At 38.0% G+C, this 19,995-nt stretch overlaps 2 protein-coding genes and 1 long non-coding RNA gene across 7 annotated transcripts in view; 1 reads left to right on the forward strand and 2 right to left on the reverse strand.

Annotated features, from left to right (window-relative positions):
- The window catches only part of tead1a (TEA domain family member 1a), a 60,158-nt gene extending 58,916 nt beyond the window's left edge, over positions 1-1,242 (reverse strand). For 2 of the 5 annotated variants that reach the window (XM_041997505.1, XM_041997504.1), the window contains exon 1: positions 1,049-1,242. The gene's annotated coding sequence lies outside the window, so the exon portion shown is untranslated. The remainder of the gene's footprint in view (positions 1-1,048) is intronic. The other 3 variants (XM_041997506.1, XM_041997507.1, XM_041997508.1) reach the window with 3 other exon arrangements.
- A 65-nt stretch (positions 1,243-1,307) lies between these two features.
- LOC121647805 lies at positions 1,308-4,885 on the forward strand. The gene is made up of 3 exons (XR_006011891.1): positions 1,308-1,489; positions 3,099-3,186; positions 3,639-4,885. It is a non-coding gene; the product is annotated as an uncharacterized LOC121647805 (long non-coding RNA).
- An 11,638-nt stretch (positions 4,886-16,523) lies between these two features.
- Positions 16,524-19,995, reverse strand: part of parvaa (parvin, alpha a) — a 31,171-nt gene continuing 27,699 nt past the window's right edge. The window contains exons 12-13 of the mRNA XM_041997216.1: positions 19,724-19,796; positions 16,524-17,351 (exon numbers count right to left, since the gene is read on the reverse strand). Of these exons, the coding sequence (XP_041853150.1) occupies positions 17,275-17,351; positions 19,724-19,796 (150 nt within the window). The 3' untranslated portion in view covers positions 16,524-17,274. The remainder of the gene's footprint in view (positions 17,352-19,723; positions 19,797-19,995) is intronic.

A 19,995-nucleotide genomic window follows, 5' to 3' on the forward strand; every position in this document is an offset into this window, starting at 1 on the left:
CAGGCTGTAATTTTCTCCAATAATTACATTGTGGTTTGGCCTGCCTTACCGCAGATCTGAAGCTATAAAGGCAGAGAGCAGTCCTTTAATCAATATTTAAAAAGGAAGTAGAAAACACAAACTATCAGCTCGGGAAGTGGTATTACAGGCTGGTTTAAAAGCTGAGGGCTCTCCGAAAGTCTGCCAGCTACAGCAGATACAGATGTGACAAGAGCCAAATATTGGCTGTAATCAGGAAGAAAAATAAGCCAAATATAACCCCTAGAATTAAGAAGTAAAACTGTGTTAGTATGGTCATATTAAAAAACTCAAAGAACGAGTTTTAACACAAAAAATGCGAGTGTTTTTTCCCCCCGAAAAGGTGGATGGGAAGGAGTGGAGGCAAACCCACCAGCAGCTCGTATGACCGCGCTTTCATTGAGCATATGATGTGCTCTGTCCACTGGGTAAACACTAGCAGTTATCAGCCTGTGGCCTGTTTCCCTGACTGGGGCCTGCCTGCCTCTGTAGGAAAAGAGAAAACCCCGCCGATGCAACAAGTCCCCCATTCACTCCCAGCTTTGTTAAGCTGCCTCCCGGCGCCGCAGCCCAAATGTTTTCATGCTTTTTCCCCCATCCGCTGCTCGATTTATGAACGCGACCCCACCGGGTAAAAACAAAAAAATCCCACATCTGTAATGTGGTATACGAGATAAACAAGTAGGAGTAAACAAGGTTTGTTCTTTGGTGTCGAGAGAGAAAGAGGGAGGGGGTAAAAACTGTAGTGAAAGCGACATCTCTCGCTGTGAGGCTCAACACGGCAGAGGATTAATCAGCTTGTTAGATTTGTTTATAGTCTCTGTGTGGTGAATTTGTGCGGATTTAGCTCACGATGTTGCCAAAACTGTGAAGTTTCAGCTTCAGTGATCACTTCGGGGTTTTAGAAACAAGCGAAACGTCCGGGGGCTTTTCAGACGCGCAGGCTACAAGCTGAAGGCGAAGTGTGTAGAGAGAGCTGCTGGTGGTGGTGGTGAGGGGAAATGGGGGGGACTCCTTTTCGGGAACTTACCTCGATTAAAACGCTTCTCTATGGATTAATTCCCACACTTTTCCACGGATCGGAGTCGCTACAGCACCGGGAAGCCCTACGCCAACTCCACAGCCTCCTCTCGGGTTCGCTTTGATGAAGGATCGGGCGCGCTGAGTGCGTAAAATGCGCAGCGTCTCTCCAAGGATGCGAAATATGCGCGGAATGGGAGCAGGAATGAAATGAACGCAGCGGACTGAGTTGAACGGGGCGGGGTGAGAGGGACTGGCGTCACCCTGGATGAAACAGAGTGAGTGAGCGATGGGAGGATGGGTGGAAAAGAGAAGAAAAAAAAGAGAGAGAGAAGGAGGACGAGGGGGAAGGGACCGGACTGTAAAGGCTGCGTTCAACAACAAAAGAAAAGAGTAGAGCGGCCAAACTCTGTTCGGCAAAAAAGGAGGAGGAGGGTCGAGATAAAACAAGGTCTGTTGTGTTTGGCTGAAAACGAATCAGATAAGGTGAAGCTAAAAAAAAAAAAAAAAAACCAGCGTTGACAGCAGCTTTGTACGAGTTAATTCTGAAACTTTCAGGAGCAGTTTACTGCTGCAAGTAAAAACAAATAAATCAGTTTCTTATAGGAAGAATCTTCCTAAAGAAGAAGCCACGTTCTTCTTACACATATAAAACGTTAAATGCATGTATATATGTATTTTTTCATTCAGTAAACTCAGAGGGTTTTGCTGCAACCTCCTTTTATGTTCCATTTATGTGCCAGTCATAAAAGAGAAAAAGACATTTTAAATGTAAAAGCTTTATAGTAGGGTAGGAACTCGTCATAAAACTACAACTTCTACTAACTCATATGATAGGAATTCATTTTTAATGCAATTAAAAATTGAAAGAAAGGAAATAATCTTGATTGTATTTAGAAAGTATTACAAAATCTAGAATTTGAGGTCAGAAATACATTAAAAAAGAAGTTGAGGAGAACAAGAAAGACAGAAAAGTTTACAATGTATAGAACTGGTCTCATCTTGAAGGGACATCTACCAAAGGTTTACTCTTTCCAAGCAAGGATGAGTCATGGTTCACCACTTTGTGCCTGTCAGAGAATAGGGCATAAAGGGCAGGAAGAGAAACCACCATTAGATGCTCATGATCTCTGAGCCCTCACAGCACGAGAAACTGTCATAGCCCCACGATCGTGCTCTATGGCCTTGGAGTGCCTCCACAGAGTCCGCTGCTACATCCAGAAATGTAACCTGAAACTGGATTACACAAGGAGGAAGCCATATTTCAACTCTGTGAAGAAAAACACAGCTGAATTCTCTGGAGTCCAGCTCATCTCCGATGGACAGAAAGACTGTGGACACATGTTCTGTGGTCAGATGTGTCCAGGTTTTAACTGAAAAACTGACCTCTGGTTCTACATGCCAAAATATGAGATAAGAAAGGTGGAACAGATGTGATGGTATGGGGGTGCATCAGTGTCCATGAAAAAGTTCATATTACACTGATATTATATCATGATATAGGATATTAAAGTAGAATAATGCAGTAGTAATTTTTTAATCTCAAACAGTTTATTAAAACAAAAGCAAACAACAGTGGTTTGTATACATGAAAATATCCATGCCTCAATAAGTTGTCATGTGTTAGGTGTCGTCTTGGTCTGATAACGTTAAAATGTGAACAGTATAATGAAGAGGACCATTTAAATAGAAGATGCCATTGAAACAGAAAATCTACTGGTCAGTTCATTGTTCAGATACTTCTTTTTGTTTGTTTTTGTTTTTTTTTTTTTTGTTTTTTTGTGGTTAATCATCTTGTTAGAGAACAGTGTGTTGTGCAATATGTACTTAAACATTGAAAAGTTGTACTTGTGCATTCAAAGGTTTAGAGAAGACCAAATTACATTCAACTGTAAAGGTTAAAATACATTTTAGGTTCATACAAAAAGTCCCCAACTTTGTGTGAGTGTTGTATATAAGAAGGTACCATTAATGCATATTAAGGTTAAATGTTGCAATATATCTTCAACATTTGAGAGGCACATTGGTGACGTCTTTTCCTGATTCTGTGGTTATTTTAGCAAGACGATGTCATTCTGCATGACTTCCAACAGCGTGGCTTCGCCTGACCGACCTTCCTGCAGTCCACATCTGTCTTCTATTGAAAATGTATGGAGCATCGTAAAGAAGAGAATCCAACAACAACAAGCACATACTGTTGAGCTGGAAACCTTTAATTACCAAATATAGATTCCTCTGAAAAACAACAATATGGAGCTTTAGCTACCAAACAAACTTGTTTCTATCTTTACTTTTTTAAGTGTTGATGCATCAAATTCTAGATAATGCTCACTAGATTAATGTTAGCAAAAAGATCATTCAACCAAAACAATTTAATTCTCATTGTAGTTGAGCAGCTTTGAGTTATTTTTTATATATTTGGCCTCTGCCATTGAAAAATCCATATAGGTCATTATTATTGCCAATCCAGGCTAGTTTATTGTAAATATATTTAAGTTGGTTTATTATCGCAGATAGAATGAGTTCAGGATTTATGTAGACCAGCCAGTCCAAATAATCAATCAGTCAGATTAACCTGTTTTACCCTTCCCTCCCAACAGACTGCCCTGAACCCCCCAGGCTACTGAGGGGCCCTTCTTCAAGAGCCACTGCCCTACGAGAAAAAAAAAAATCTTTGTCTCTCCCCTTCTCTCAGATCTTTGAATGCAGCAGGCGGCCACCTCTGCCTCATAAAGGAGTTGTTGTTTACCACTAAGCTCTGCCTATCTCAGGTTTCATCCCCTCAGGCTCTGCTGGACTGTCATCTCCCTGGAGGGAGGGGCTGTGACATAAAACAAACACAGATCTGCCAGAGTCACAGACCGGAACACCTACTGCAACACGACACCGCAGCTGAGCCAGGCCGGCCTTTTCACAAACGCATTCCACATGGCAGCGTGTCTGTGTTTGTGTACGGAAGAAGCAAAAATTCTCCCAGACGTGTACAAACATACCCACACACAGCTGATCCACATGTGCACTGTACCGAGTGTTTTCTTCTTTGTGAAGGCATGCACGTCTTATTTCCAGACTCGGAGCAGTGCCCACACAGGAACCCGTTAGCAAAACATTCAGCTCAGCGACCTTAAGGTCAACAGTCTGACCTCAGAGCTGACCTCACCTGGGTTCCTGATGTTTTATTAACGCTGCATTTGCCAGGGTTCCTGCCTCCATCCTTTCACAGAGGGACAAAGAATCTATCAGACTTTAAACATTTTAGACACACATTGAGTCATTATCTGGTTGCTCTGAGATTCAAACATAGTGTTGGTCAGGATAGTACATCCTCACAGATTGTACTGCCACTCCCTGCAAACTCTTTGAGGCGCTAAAAATAATTTTGCGGAGAGTAGGCGGTACTTTGGGCTACAAAGTTTTAAACAGGACCTTGTAATCTGTGCATCCATCTCAAAATATGTCTCTAATTTAATATTTTGATCTTCTGTCTGCTTGAAATGACAGGTTGAAAATAAAGATTGAGTACAACTGATGGTAGAGCAAAATATCTGTGAGAGGCACCGTGGGATCTGTGAGCAATAACCTAAACAAAAAGGGTGGATTTGACCAGATTTCTATGAACCGAGGTTAGAAAGATGTGCACAAATAAATGAGAATTTCAGTGCTTATTTTAATTAAAATCTTTCAGGTTCCTCACACTTCACCAAGTCATGTCTGTAAAAGTGGTAGAGCCTTCCACTTTATTAAGTACACCTAGCTACTGGGCTGCCTTCAGAACAGCCTTCATTCTTCATGGCAATCATTCAACAAGTTGATGGAAACATTCCTCGGAGATTTTGCTCCATACTGACGCTAGCATCACACAGTTGCTGCAGATTTGTCAGCATCACATCCATGTTGAGAATCATGCAATCTTGAACATGTTCTCATGATTGAATTGTTGCTATGTGATCGACTGATTAGATATTTGTGTTCACAATCAAGATTGAGCAAGTGTACCTAAGAAAGTGGCTGTTGAGTCTATATGTGAAACTAAATATAAAAGTCTATATGGAGTCAGATTCATCACAACGTGTCATCTTGCAGTAACAGTTCATATGACTGAGCATGCTGTTTAATACAACACAGCAACTTAAAATATCATTTTTGTAAATGTTGAAGTTTATTGAACTGCCTGTTTTATGATGGTCCAGCGACAGTGTAGATGTTGTCAACCTGAGAAAAATAAGAATTGTAATTTCAGTAAAGGATGCATAAATGTAAACAGAGCTACGGTTTCCCCATAACGTCAGCTTGACAGAAATATTCATACCAAGCTAACAAGCATGCAGCAGTGTGTTTAATGAAACAATGGCTGTGATAAAATGCTAATCAATGCAGATGAGAACTTTTTAAAAGAAAAACACATACGTTTCTGCCCTTTAAAACTCTGTGCTTCTCATCCATGTTGATTTCACACTGACATTCATCGTGCAGATTCCTGAAGCCATCATTGTCCTGCAGTGTCTTGAGAAACTGCACATCAGAGCTTTTTTTCTGTCCCAGAGCATCACTTGACAGCAGCATTTTGCTTTACAGCACCATGCCAGTAACTTTATATCAACATACTGGCCTTTTAGGACACACACTATGGCTGATTCAGCAAAAAAAAACAAAAAAAAAAAACAAGGTTATTATTGTATAAAGCAAGGGAAAGAAAAACAAGAATGTGACAGAGCAAGCGAAAAGACGAGTCAACATCAGAGTGACTTTTGCTGGTAGGACGGAGCTCAGAGAAGAGAGAGGATGCAAGACAGATGTGAATTAGGTTTTGTTAGGGGGCGTCACAGTGTGAAAATGATCAGTACTGGGGCTTTAAAGGTTCTCTGTGTAGACTTTTTAAAATTTTGCTTTATTAGGTGCAATGTAGCAATATAACATTTTTGCAGTTTTACATTTTTTCTTCTTTTTGTCCTGAAAGGGCAGAGGGACGTTCATAGGTGTGACAATAACACTGGAGTGGTAGGTTCAACACAATGCTCTTTAAAATGAAGACGGATGTGACTAGAAAGGAATAAAAAGTAAGAAAACATTTTTGCTTTTAAAGTTATAGTGAATAGAACCTGATGGTAAGTGGTTGTCACATTACTATCTTATAAATATTTCAGCCACTTTAGCAGAATGTATAACCTTTTGTGTTTTTATACTGACCAGAAATTAACTTAAATCAGCACAGACGGCAATTCAAGACACCATTAGCTGCCATCAGGGAGTGCCGTTGCCATGGGTGCGGGTGTTCGCTCTGCAACAATGTTGAAGTATGTGGAACTTGTCAAAGTATCATCAGTATGAATGCCACAATCAGAGGTTTCCCAGCAGAACGTTGCAGTGATCTGTCTTATTCGCGTCACCTGTCAGTGGTTTTACATAGCAGCGTAGCAGAGTTTTTCCTAATGAACTGATCTGTTTTTAATTTAGCGGTCTTAAAATTTAGATTCCTACAGACAAGCTTCACCAGAAACTGTGAACAACATATAGTTTCTACAAATGTTGTCACTGAAGTAGTTTCACCCATCAGGGTGAGAAACTGTGAGATGGAAACATTTGGTGGATCGCACGATGAGAACTGTAACCAACAAGTATCAAACCTTGTATTCTGTGACAAAATGTAGTTTTCTAGCCCAAACTATGGATTTTGCAACATTTAATCCTAAACATCTACCGGTAGCAACAAACAAAAAATGTAGATATAAGAGAGAAGAGCTAGAAGTTTTAAGATCTATTAAAAATGTAGCAATGCTTGGAATTTGAGCTTGTAATCTATTGTTGAGAGTTGTCAGGGTAACACTTTCTACCAAGCTTCGTCTTCCCCCTTATAACTCATTTTTATAAGACATGATCCCTCATAAGATTACGTTGACCTTAAAAGTTACATTTGCACAAAATTAAACAAATGAAAATGTAGTTATAGCTCACTGTTTGGAAAAGCAGAGCTTCTAAAGTACAAATGTATTTATTCATTCAGAAATTTTCTATACCACTTCTTCTGAGGGTCATGTCCCAGCACAGAGCAAGCGCCTGCTAATGAACCTAAATGATTAGCAAATAATTCAGCAATAATCTTGATTCTAATTAAACACCCAGTAAAAGGTAAAAATTTTGGATGAAATCTTTTTTTATACATTGATATTTCTACATAATCTAAATAAATGAAAGAAATGTAGCTCAATGCTTGTTTTTAAAGATAAACTGGTCTAGTCATGTAGATCTTGTCTTGACTACTGGCACCTTGCATTTAAATTAGGATCTGGTTTCCTGTATTCTCTGTTGGCCAGGGGTCACCAGCTCTGGTCCTCGAGGGCTACCATGGTTTTAGATCTTTCTCTGCTGCAACACATTTAGATAAAAAGGTTCTCCAACATTTTTTTTTTTAAAACTTCAGCACCAGCTTGTTAATGAACCGGCAACGTCGCTGCAGTCCTGCTCTGAAATGGCAAGTGGAGCTGAAAGGAGAGAAGCTGCAGACGCAACTTGTGGACAAAACATCCAAATGAAAATAAAATTAGGAGGATATGCCTAAACTTGTCTTTGTTTGGACATGGCCTTAGAGTTTGCTGAAGGAAATTACTCTGTAAAGAGCCAGAATCTTGCTGAAGTGGCCAGAAAACCCCACATTAGTAAATATATAAAATAAAATAAAAAAAGAATGACCACATATTAGCTGCAAGCTGTTTTATTAAACATACTTTGACAATTTATTCAAAGTTGAAATGGTTATAGATCTGTGGCTCCAGCTGTTCATCCTGCAGGGAAAAGTCTTTCTGAAACTTTTTCAAAAGTTTCCCCAACGAGAAATATCTTTTTTCAGCCACATACCCCCTAAACCAAAGCAAAGCTTTTTTGTTGTTGTTGCTGGAAACAGAGTTAAACACAACACTGTGCCATCGGAGCCTGATTTACTAAAATTAGTAAGTAAAGAGAAATTTTACAGTTTCATGTTGAATGTGAATAACTCATGATTCTCATCACTAAAAGCTGAGAAAGATGTCGAGAAAAAATGCATTAACTTTTAAAATATGATGTGTTTATGAGCGTTGTTAATATCAAAATATTGAACAAAAGCAACAAGTTGAGTATTTTCACTCACATCCTTGATTCTTCTAGCTGGAGAGAAAACGAGTCTCCAAGATTTCCCACAACTTGTTCAACAATGTTAAAATTTTACCCATCCTGCTGCAAGTTGTGATTTAACTAAGATTTAAGTTTCTTCATGTTGTTATCCAGAATCATCTCTACCAAAAACTACAGCAGCAGGCAGGAGGAGGTCTTCAGTGGTGGTGAATGTTTTTTTTTTCTTAGTCACGAGGAAACACACCACAGAAAGCGTCTCCGCTTTTGATGATGAGGAGCCTGTTTACATGCACGCCCAAAGTTTGATAATTACCTGATTTCTGGCGTTAGCAAATAATTTAAATTGTCACATTTGACAGCTAAATCTGATATCTTTTATCAGATAACTGCTACCCCATTGTCAGATTATGAGAAACTGGATTTAAACACGTAGATTTCTCCCCAGTACTTTGATGTTTTTGTGCATGGATCCCTGTATATCTTATCTACTTTGTCTTTTTACATCTGCGCATGTGCAAGGAGTGACGTCTCTTCTGTTTTTTCATCGTCAACCATTAAAAAGATGGAAGCAATGTAGTCACAATGACGAATAAACAAAATAAACATTCACCTGTACACGTTTAGGCAGCTTATTACCTCTTACATTAGCAGCTAACTGTGAAATAAATCTGATAATGGACTGGTAAATGTACACACAGATTTTTTAAATGCAATATTTCAGGGCATGTAGATGCATCAGATCAGATTATTACAATTATCTGAGTAATCCCAGATATCTGATTTTGATGGTCATATTATCGGACTTGTGGTGAAAGCTTTTTGTGTCAAGTATTGTGTTGAGCTGAATTCATTTTGTTGCATGAGATGAGCCTCGAACATCAAGTTCAGTGGCTTTCTAATGACGTCTTCCTGCTCTGCCCTGCAGCCTTTTAACTTTATGACTGTAACTAATCTGCATTTTTGTTGGGAAACCATAATCTGAAGAGTTTTTGTGAATTTCTGTTTAACCCTCAGTTAAGTTTGCATACATGCATATTCTGTTTGATATAGCTTTCTAATATAAAAACCAGGGTAAATACATCCAGCGGACAAGGTCTCATACGCCGCTGGACTCTGTGTTCCTTCAGACAGCAAAATAATTCCATCAATATCTCTGAGAAATTCAGTTTATCTTTCTTTTCTTTGCTTATTAATTTATTGCCCTTCAAGTGTGTTATGTCAGTAGCACTGAAACGGTCTGATTATTCGTTACTATGATCATTTCTGTTTAGAAATGTCACCCTGCACTTTCTACTCTTCCTACCTGCACTTAAGAATCTTGATTCAGTCAGATGCAGATACAATACTTTGCACATTTAAACAGAGACAATTTGCTTCCTGATTATATCATTGGTATAATATTATCATAATAAAACAATTCTGTATTTTTAGTGTGATTAAAGAAGAAGAAATATTTCCCCGAAAGGGAGTCATCAGCTGAGATATGTTGAGGTGTAAACATGTTTTACCTCAGTGATAGCTGAAAATCAGCCTAATCAGGCCAACAGTAATGATATAATGAAGACCTTCGAAGGAACCGATCCTGCTGATTGCTCTTTAAGCTCCGCTTAGTTTGCATAGCAGGAGCACATCAGATATGCCCAATGCTGTCCTTCAAGCTCAGGGTTTATTCTGCTCTTTGACAACCATGGTTTCTAACTCATTCTGGGTATTCAAACTGAAAATGAATAAATATTCTTTGATTAAACCTCAAATTTCTAGCAGAAACTCAAGGTTTGAATCTGCTGAAGTGGGTATTAAAAACTGGTGAATATATTTCTTACTTATAGTTCTTACTGAGCCTTAATACATTCTATCCGATACAGGCATGTACATATATATATATATATATATATATATATATATATATATATATATATATATATATATATATACATATATATATTTATATATGCCTATGCCAGCCGATAATCAGCTTATCGACTGCGATCAGCTGATCAGAACATGAAAACATCAGCCGTTGGCCGATATTTATCACAGCTGTATCGCATTGACTTTCACCCAAAACAGACAAGATTAATTTATAAATAATTTTGTTGTGCAAGCTGTTTCTTTAACTGAAATATTTTTATGTGAATGATAATAATAAATATTTTTCATATATTTTGTATAAATGAATTAGTTGTTATTTAAATATAAAGTACTGAAGTTTCAAACACTCAAACTCTTAAATCATTTTAATGGAGTTCCAAGGTAATAAAGGAAGAAACAATCGACACAGACAATCCGCTTTGGTTGTTGAACTTTAGACAAACTGTTATTTTTAATATTCATTAAGAGAATGTGAAGTTGGCATCATTGGTCTGTTTGTTTAGATGTACTATTGTATTGTCTTTTCTGTACCCAGCCCTTGAATTCTATCTTCAGGACAGTATTACTATCCTGAAGCGTTTACTCACATTGGCCCACGAAAACGACACGATTTTAATGAGTTTCCATTTTAAAACATTATCCTAATTATCTGTACAGTCACTTATAAAATTTGTTACATGCCACCCTAAAATAAAGTTTTATACTTTGGTTACTTAAATAAAGTAGTAAAAAAAAATAAATAAATAAAATAAAATAAAACTGGGATCTGATTTTAGCTGCATATTAACTTAATTAGTAGATGTAGCACACAGATATGTAATCCAGTTACTCTTTAGAAAGTCCATTATTTTTCTTTTTATGCTAAATCACTTTTCTTCCCTAGCTTTGTCTGTTTTTAGCTAAACTAAAAAACCTGACAACAATAGTCTTTATATGCATGTAATTGGAGGGCATACCTTACGAGATGGTGCACCCATTCCAGCATGCAGCACTGCATCCAAACATGATCAGGGTGCCCTTCTCATCCTCTACATTTTGTTGCACTACCACGATTCTACAAGAGCTCAGGAGGGACAAATCAAACGCAGACTCTCTAGTAGGCTTTTTCCCTGATTTACACAGTACCAGAGCTAGACCTTTATATGGGGTGGTCAGAGCGTGGACAAGACTTTTTTAGGGGGGCTATTGGTGTATTCTACTTGTCTCGTAATTCTGAGCGGCCAAGAGTAGGCGACGTCATTACCAGACAAGTGGTGTTCACGCTGCACCAACTAGGAAAAAATAGACCCCTCCACAACAAGTTTGTGAGCATTTATGCCGTATAAAACCAGAAAATCACAAATCATTTGTAAAATTTGTTGATGCAACCTCTCACAAACAACCCCACTATAACATACCACCCCACTCAAAACACATCAGAAAGAAATTTAATAAAGACAACAATGTTCTACAGGTGGTACTGGGCGCAGCCATCTTTAAATCTAGAAAAATGAGGTCAAAAATATAATTTCTCGCAAAACTTCCTTCGAAAAATGACCGCAGAAGGTAGCAAAAACGCACAATTACTTTAAACTGGTGCGCTGGAAACCCATGTGTGTGCCACTATCTTCTCCTCCTCAGGTGACCTGTCAATCACCTGAGGTGACACCTGTGGTGTCCAGTCAGATTTCAGAGGTGGCCTGTGACACCCTGGCCTGATTTTAGCTGTCCCAACATCATGCACACTGCAACGTTGACATGTATGAAAATCAAGCTTTCTACTGAGGAGGCCGTAGTAAATAACAATAATCGTGTTTTAATGTAACAGATATGAATGTGAACAGGAGTATAAAGATTTGGAGAATGTCTTACCTTGTTTGCATAGATTAAAACTTTGGACAACATGCTGAACCACTCACTCCTAACGGCAGGAAAGTGCTTTGTGTTGCTTTGATGGTGCACAGCTGGAATCAGTAAAGTCTTCTGATTACCACAAAACTAGAAAAGTAGTATGGCACAAAGCAGTTACCTTTTTATATAAAGATGCCATCTTAGTTTTCTTTTGAAAAAACTGATCATATGTCCTGTGAGACCTCTGCATTTACAGTCTAACTCCGTCTGCTGGGTTTAGCTTTGATCAGCTACTTTAAGGGGGCTGGATGACTCTGCTTTGTGGGAGTTTTCTGGCACGGTGTGCTACTTTTTTTACTCAAACACAATATAATCCCAACCACCCCTTAATGTTGTTTACTGAACAGGAAATGGGAGCCTGAGTGTACCAACAGAACACAGGGTCTCAGGTACACCAAGCCTCCTCTTTTTTTGTGTGTTCAAACAGCAGAACAGACTCCTTTTGAATTTTTTGACATTAACTTGACATGTACAGAGAGAACCATGCAGACATAAAAGATAGCAGTCACAGGACTGAGGAATCAAAAGATTCATTTGTCAAAAGAGGTTCACTCTTTGGTTGTGTAAGACATAGCTACAGTTTTTCTAAATGAACAAGAAGTGTGGTTACAGCGTGATGCATGACTGGAGCTGTGCTGACAACTTAAACTGTTTTATTCTTTATATTTTTATTGGACTCGTTTAAACAAAAAAACAAAATACAGTCAGCTAACAGTCATCTCAATCAAGCTAACAAATAACATTTCCAACCACACACTAACGAAAAGTTAAAGATATTCAGCTTTCAGGTTAAATTTACAGGAAATGTAAAAAGATCACATTATTAGCATTCAAAGAGAATCATGTAAAGGTAATTCCTTAATCTCAAAGGGTTTTATTGAAAGAAACGCTAACAGTGGTGGGTATACCACAACATAAAATATCACCATTTCAATAACCTGTCATGTGTTAGGTGTCGTTTTGGTCTGATAATGTCAGAATGTGGAGATTGTTAGAGTCCAGCATGTTGTGCAGTAAGGACTTAAACAAGTACTTAAACAGCTGTTCATGTGCATCATACACAGAGCTGAATATGTCTAACTTTTCCTGAGTAGTGGATGATATTTTGCTAACTTGAATAAATTTTGTGGTATTTTTGAGAACTCCTGATGATGTTGACCCGACTCAGCAGCCAGAAAGAAGCGTGAAAACAGTGGATATAAAGAATGTAAAGTTAATGTAGCAGCCTTAAATAAGCTGATGTAATTTTGGGTAATTAGTGTAATTAGTGATCCTTTGGTGGCCTCTTGCCCATTTTCAGCTGATTTAGCCCTAGAATTTTTTTTTTAATTTTTAGGAAATCTTAGAAATGGAATAAAGAACAAGTGATTAGATTTTAGGGCTGGTCCAGATCCTTAGTGGAGGTCTGCCCGCTGTGAGCGCTTCTAGTTGCTCGTATGAAATCTTTTTCATATACAGAATCAAGCTTTCATATCTGCTGGCCTTTATCACAATATCCAAGCGCTCGCTCTGTGAGAGTACTTCACACTAACAGCAGGGAGAGGATGTACACACACACACACACACACACACACACACAAACACATAATAGGATTTACAGTACTGAGGGGGTCTCATTTGATAATACCTCCCCCTCATGTCTCTGTTCCTGCCTCTGTCTCTTCTCAAAAAGACAATATGATGTTGTCAAGCAGCTGCAGCCGAGACATTCATCCAGAGAACTGAGCGCGAGCGTTGAAGAAGGAGCAAGAAAGGAAAACCAGATATAAACATAAAACATCGATTTGGCAACCCTGCTCCGTTTGTAACATTACCTTCAATACATCATTGAGCTATTTGGTAGAACCTTATATCTTACGCCACATGATGTGATAATGTGAAACTTTATTGATTGTCATGAAGGGAATAAGCTTTTCAACCTGGTTTATTAAGAGGTAGGAGATTAGCTGCTGTTAATGCTTATCGTTTTTCCATCCTTCTCAGATTTTAGCTGCTGGAACTCGTTCCTATTTATTCATGTAGTCATGGTTAAGACAACTAGCTGAAGTTAAAACAGAGCATCAGGAGGACATTGTATATTAAAGAGGCTGATACGTAGTGACCCAGAGTCACATGATTTGTTTGTTTTATTGTAGGAAATTAAGCATTAAATTTAAACTCTTAGACTCTATTGGGCCACGAAGGTCTCTATTATACTTGTGTTGTTTTGTTCTCTCTTTGGAGGGTTGAAGTCCTTGACCAGAAGCCACAAAAAACAGCCATCATTGGGAGTGTTATTACATTGTCTGACTTAAATGAAAATAGGATTAAATTAGTCCAATTTAACATAGAAATTCAACAAAGTAAACCTTTTTTACTGTGGTACATGCAAAGAACAACCTGAAACCAGCAGAATATCAAAAAAAAAAGTGGTTACTACAGACTCACTCTTCATCTCGCCTATTGGTTAAATTTTTTAAACCATCCCTGAAATAGTGCTCATCCATCTCTGCATGTCCACAGCATCTTCAGTCAGAGGAATGTAGCTGTATAACCATGTGACCCCTACAGAGAGAGCTGCAGTGTAACAATAATACAATAATAATGTAAATAATAGTAATAGTAATGACTAGAGCAGCTGAATCGTTCCCCGGACGACAGAGCGTAGAGATGATCGTAACATGCTTTCAGGTCCCACAGGATCTTCGTGACTGACACAAGAGCTTCAATCACCACCGGATCCGGTTACATGCTGCAGAAGCTACACTGTGCTTCAGACATGTGGACAAGTGTTTGGTTTTTGCTGTTGTTGTTGTTGTTTTTGGGAGCAAAATAAAAAATAAAAAATAAGCCTAAAAAGTTGGGATATTTTTCCAAACAATGCAAATTCAAAGTTCTGCACATTTTGAACTTAGTGCCAAGAAAAAAAAAAAAAAAATCATGTTTAATCACCTATTCTTTCCACATTTTTAAATGTAAGTTGTCTCAATAAAACAAACATCACTTAAAATCAATGCTAAGGTTAAAATATTTTATTATTATCTAGTATTATTATGTTTGTGTTCAATGGTTTACAGTAAAACTGCTCTTTAGTCTTGGTGTCCTGCAGGTTTAAAATTTTTCCCTGCTGCAACACAACTGATTCACTCAGACTTGAGCAGTTTAATGTCAAGCTAGAAGAAATTTTCTAAAACCTGCAGCACACCGGCCCTCAAGGACCAGGATTGATGATCCCTGGTGTACAGTGAACTTATTTTCATGTTCAAAAAAGCAGATGGAGATGATCTGAGCTTTGTGACATGGTGCACGATCCTGCTGGAAGTAGCGTCAGAAGATGCTGCACTGTGGTCATAAAGGGATGGACATGGTCAGCAACAATACTCAGGTAGGCTGTGGTGGTTAAACCAGACCACGGTAGTACTAAGGAACCCAAAGTAGGCCAAGTTGGATGTGTTGTGTGTTCAGAGATGCTGTTCTGCAGACCTTGGTTCGAACCAGTGCTTATTTGACTTCCTGTTGCCTTTTTTATCATCTCCAACCAGTCTGTCCATTCTCCTCTGAAATCAACAAGACATTCTGGTCCAGACAACTGCTGCTATCTCCTCTTCTTTCAGACTAACAACCATGCCACGTTCAAAGTCCCATAAATCTCCTCATCTTAATAAATCCTCATAAATCTTCCTCATTCTGATGTTCAGTTTGATCTTCAACAAGTTACCTTGACCACGTCTGCAGGACTACATGCACTGAGTTGCTGCCATGTGATTGGTTGATGAGATATTTGGGTTAACAAGCAATTGATTGAAAAGAGATCAGATTTAAAAATATCAAATTAATGTTGGCTAATATTTTACATGGTGTAGAAATATTTAACATGTTTCCTTTACTTTGTTTAATCATGAATAAGATATTTCCTATATTTCTATCATCCAGCATCCAGTTTTATTTTTATGGAAACAATCCTGGATTAAAAACCTTTGGAAATAATTACTTTTACAGTCATTTAACTTTCTATGTCCAATCTTCTTTAAAAACTGGTGCTTTGGGTCTTCACTTCATCCCTTCGGTTTTTTTGTCTTTTTTTGAGAAACTAAACTCAAAATTAAATTCAAACCCCAGAAAGGTCTGAAATGTGCCACAGTCTAAACTGATTCCTCACTTCACATTTCAGGGACCACATTCGTACACAATGGACACAAAATTAATTGAAAAGGAAGATGGAATCAAAAACATCTCAATCTGAATGCCTCCACAGTGTGTGTGTGTCAGCAGACAACACTGCAACGCCACAGTGTTATCAATAATACATCAGCACACATGCAGCATATACACACCCATTTCCCCCCTACCTTTTGTAAAGGTTATTGTGGAATGTGTGAGGAGAAATGAACCTTTTCATCCATTCTGTAAGTGTCCTATCTATTTCGGTGTATGCTGGGGTCAGCTCCAATTCAGAAAGCTTTTACACCGCTTTTCTAACAGACTATCTCAATTTAGTGAAAAGAAAATTGTTGTGGAGGTTCACTTGTCTTCCTGTGCTGACAAAATGAGAACCATTCTGACCCCAATTTTTGTTCTGTTGGACAAACATTCCTCTTTACTTCATTTGAGGGAGAAAAAATAATAATACAGCTGCATTCAGAGACTGAAATATTTATTGAAGGTAATGCATTAGAACATGAAAAGATGCATTATAAGGAGTGTGGTGGCAGCTCAAAACAAAGATATTGATTTGACAGTAGACTACATATGTTTAATATATCCTAATTTAACTGGTTCTACAGAAAAATGGGAAATCTAAAACGTCTTATAATCTGAACTATATATGTTTAAAATAGTCACTGATTTAAAAATATGACACATTTATCAAAATTAAATAAAAGAAAGCAGACAAGCTTTGGTCAAATATTTTAAGTATAACACCTGGAATATGAAGATAACTGGAAAGCAACCCAGTTCAAAATTATGGCAGAAGAAGGCACTTCATGAAATGAATGAAATGATGAAACAGAAGGACGTGTATCAAAATCTACAATAAATACAGTTAAAAATGTTCTTCCTGGATAAAAAGATACAGGTGTTGATCTAAATTCTCCTGGTCAAGTTAAATGATCAAAGAATTACCATTGGGATTTTAAATATTCAAACTGACTGCAATATGTAGATTAGTACAGAACTATCTGTAAGAATATAATAAAAAGTTGATTAAAAAAAGCAAAACGTCTTTGCTGAAATTACAACAAATGCAAATTTTGTGGCAAAATAGCAAAATGTGATTCATGCATTCAGTATAAAAGCTTCCTACAATAATCAGAAGGTAAAAACATAATATTAAGCTTTAGCTCATGGTCCATGTTATAAATTGTTCCCTCTTGCTACGTGTAGCGCTCAGTCCACGTTTCTGTACCTGGAGAAGAGGTTATACAGGACGCGCAGTGTTGATTTTAGGTCACAGTTCACAATATCTAAAGAAAGAACAAAACAGAGAATTAAAGGGTTGTGTGAACAAGATGCTGTAGGTGCCTCATTCCTGCCTCTCCTCCACTTTATTCACCAGGCAATTTTTTTCTTTTAGGACACAAAGCTAAGCAGATACCCGTCAGAGGCTTTAGTGAAACTTTGGCTGTCATCAAATCCATTAGACTCACACCACAAGAAAGACTTTTAAGAGACTCTGAGCTATGTTTGACCCTGAGAAGAATTTCTTTTCTTTGGTCTTTCATTTTTAAGTTGTTAAATTGGAGCTTTAACAACTTTGTGAAAATTGTCTGGTGAAAGAAGGCCATCAAGTCTAAAGGTATTTGATTTAAAAAAATGTCTTAAGTCCTAGTTATCAAATATGTACCCAGTCTTCATTCTTCCATGTGTCCCTCAAGTCTGTCTGAAGAAAGTAAACATGGCAACTTCTGCTCAGGTATTCTGTGTTCAGCTGGTGATCCCAGAGAATTATTATTATTTTATGTTTGTAACTAATTGTTTTACGACTGGTAGAACAAGATGAGCTGTAAAGCAGAAATAAGTGAATCCACAGCTCTTCCACAGGAACATTTGCCATGATTAGATTTTATGTTCAAGTCCCTGAATGTATGGATATTGTAGATGAATACAATCCTGTTTAGTGTTTTTAATAATCCTGATGTGCAAAGCAAAAGAATAAGAAGTAATGAACATACAAGCAGAGGGTAGTGTTTCTGCAGAGAAATACGCCCCAACACACTTCTAACGGGTCATAATGCACGACCGAGACGGCTTCTACATTGTTGCTTTTAAAGAAATATTATAATTAGTTAATACAACCGTGAATGTAGACAAACACATGAAGTTAGATATTTATATTACTGCCTTGCAGTTTTATCTTTAAATATTTCAAATACATTAATCCATACTTGTAACCTTTAGTGTGTAAAATCAGTAAATCTTATTAGATATTTGGAATTAATTTAGACATTATTGGGATGTAAGGTTTTTATTCACACCAGAGATCTTAACCTTTGTTAAAGGGGACATGTTGGGGAGAAATAAAAACACCTTTCCCATGTTTGAGAGGATTTATGTGGTTTTCTGGAGCAAAACAACAAACACCGTCACCTTGTTTTAAGACAAAGGTTTAAAAATATGTTTTAATCTGGGAATGATTCAGATCTACTAACACTCTTTCCAACATTTCATTAGATCAAGAACAGCAAATAAAATATTTCACATTGACTTGGTAAGCTACCTCCCTGAGAATGAAAACAGGGCAGGTGAGACCAACAGACTTCATAAATGTACAGTAACCCTCAAACTATACTGAAAAAGAGAGGCGTCCAAAATCACTGTAGAGTTCACAGGCTAAACCACTCTTTCACAATCTGAGCCCGATGAATCTGGTCATTATCATCTTAGTATATGGCCGTGCCATCAGGCAAGATGAAATAACCTGCTCATGCAGTATGTTCAGGTAGACAACTGACTATACACTGCCCCACAGGCTTGTTCAGTAGGATCACTTCATCCCTCTCTTTTTACAGTGATGCACCCATCAAGCTGGAACAGGGTAAATCTGGACTCATCAGACCGCATGACGTTCTTGCATTGCTCCAGAGTCCAGTCTTTATGTTCACTAACAAATTGAAAACTTTTTTCCCAATTAGCTTCACAGCAGTTCAGTCCCAATCCCTTGAGTTCCTTTCACGTTGCTCATGTGGAAATGTTCTTCCTTTCATTATTACACATGGCCCCGAGTTCTACTGGTGTTCCACGATCTGATTTCGCCAAATGTTTAAGTGACCACCGATCACCATGGTTCAGGAATTTTTTCCGGCCACATTTCTTCCTGGAAGACAATGGTTCCCCACTAGCCTTCCCGTTCTTAATAATGTGCTAGGCCGTTCTTGTCCAGTGTATTATTGATAATTAGTTCTTGATGATGTTCCAGCTGAAACATAATTCATGCAGTAATCATGCAATGGCAGGCTCTTACGTATGTGCTTAGTTAAATCCAGATGGTGACTTTTTGTTTTATGGACAGGCGATGTACGTACCATTGTAACTGTGTAGTTATCTGTAATTAGCTGCGACTGAGGAACTAGTGCTACTCTGGGTGAGTTTAGCATTTTCTTTGGTAAGAGTTTCTTATTCTTGTTGTTGTTTTCTTTTAACAAAAGAGGAAAAGTTGTGTTCATGTATACATGGAATGATTTGGTTAACCTAAACCATTTAAATAGATAAGTAGTATGACTTATTTATAACATTAAAACTAAGGTTTGCGCAGCTTTACATGCTTAAACACAAACTAAATTGGCAGCATTTCTTTTTAAAGCGCCAAAGATTTAAACGTGTTAAATAGGTGTCATACCCTCTGGCCGAGGCTTTGGCCGCTCCAGACCTCCGTCCTGCATCAGTTCAAAGGAGAACGACACATTGTGAACCTGCAGACAGCAAGATGAGGCTGTTACATATATACACATAAAGGCACACATACAAATCACACAACTCCACACACGGCCTTTAGCTGATAAGAGAACATACACTCCAGGTGGATTCATTCGAGCAACCATGGCTTCATGCGTTGGCAAACACAGCACAGCTCTGCTCTGTAAGACCGTGAGCCTTCAGCAGCTGCACAAA

The sequence above is a fragment of the Melanotaenia boesemani genome, chromosome 10 (assembly GCF_017639745.1).
Source record: "Melanotaenia boesemani isolate fMelBoe1 chromosome 10, fMelBoe1.pri, whole genome shotgun sequence".
NCBI classification, from domain to species: domain Eukaryota; kingdom Metazoa; phylum Chordata; class Actinopteri; order Atheriniformes; family Melanotaeniidae; genus Melanotaenia; species Melanotaenia boesemani.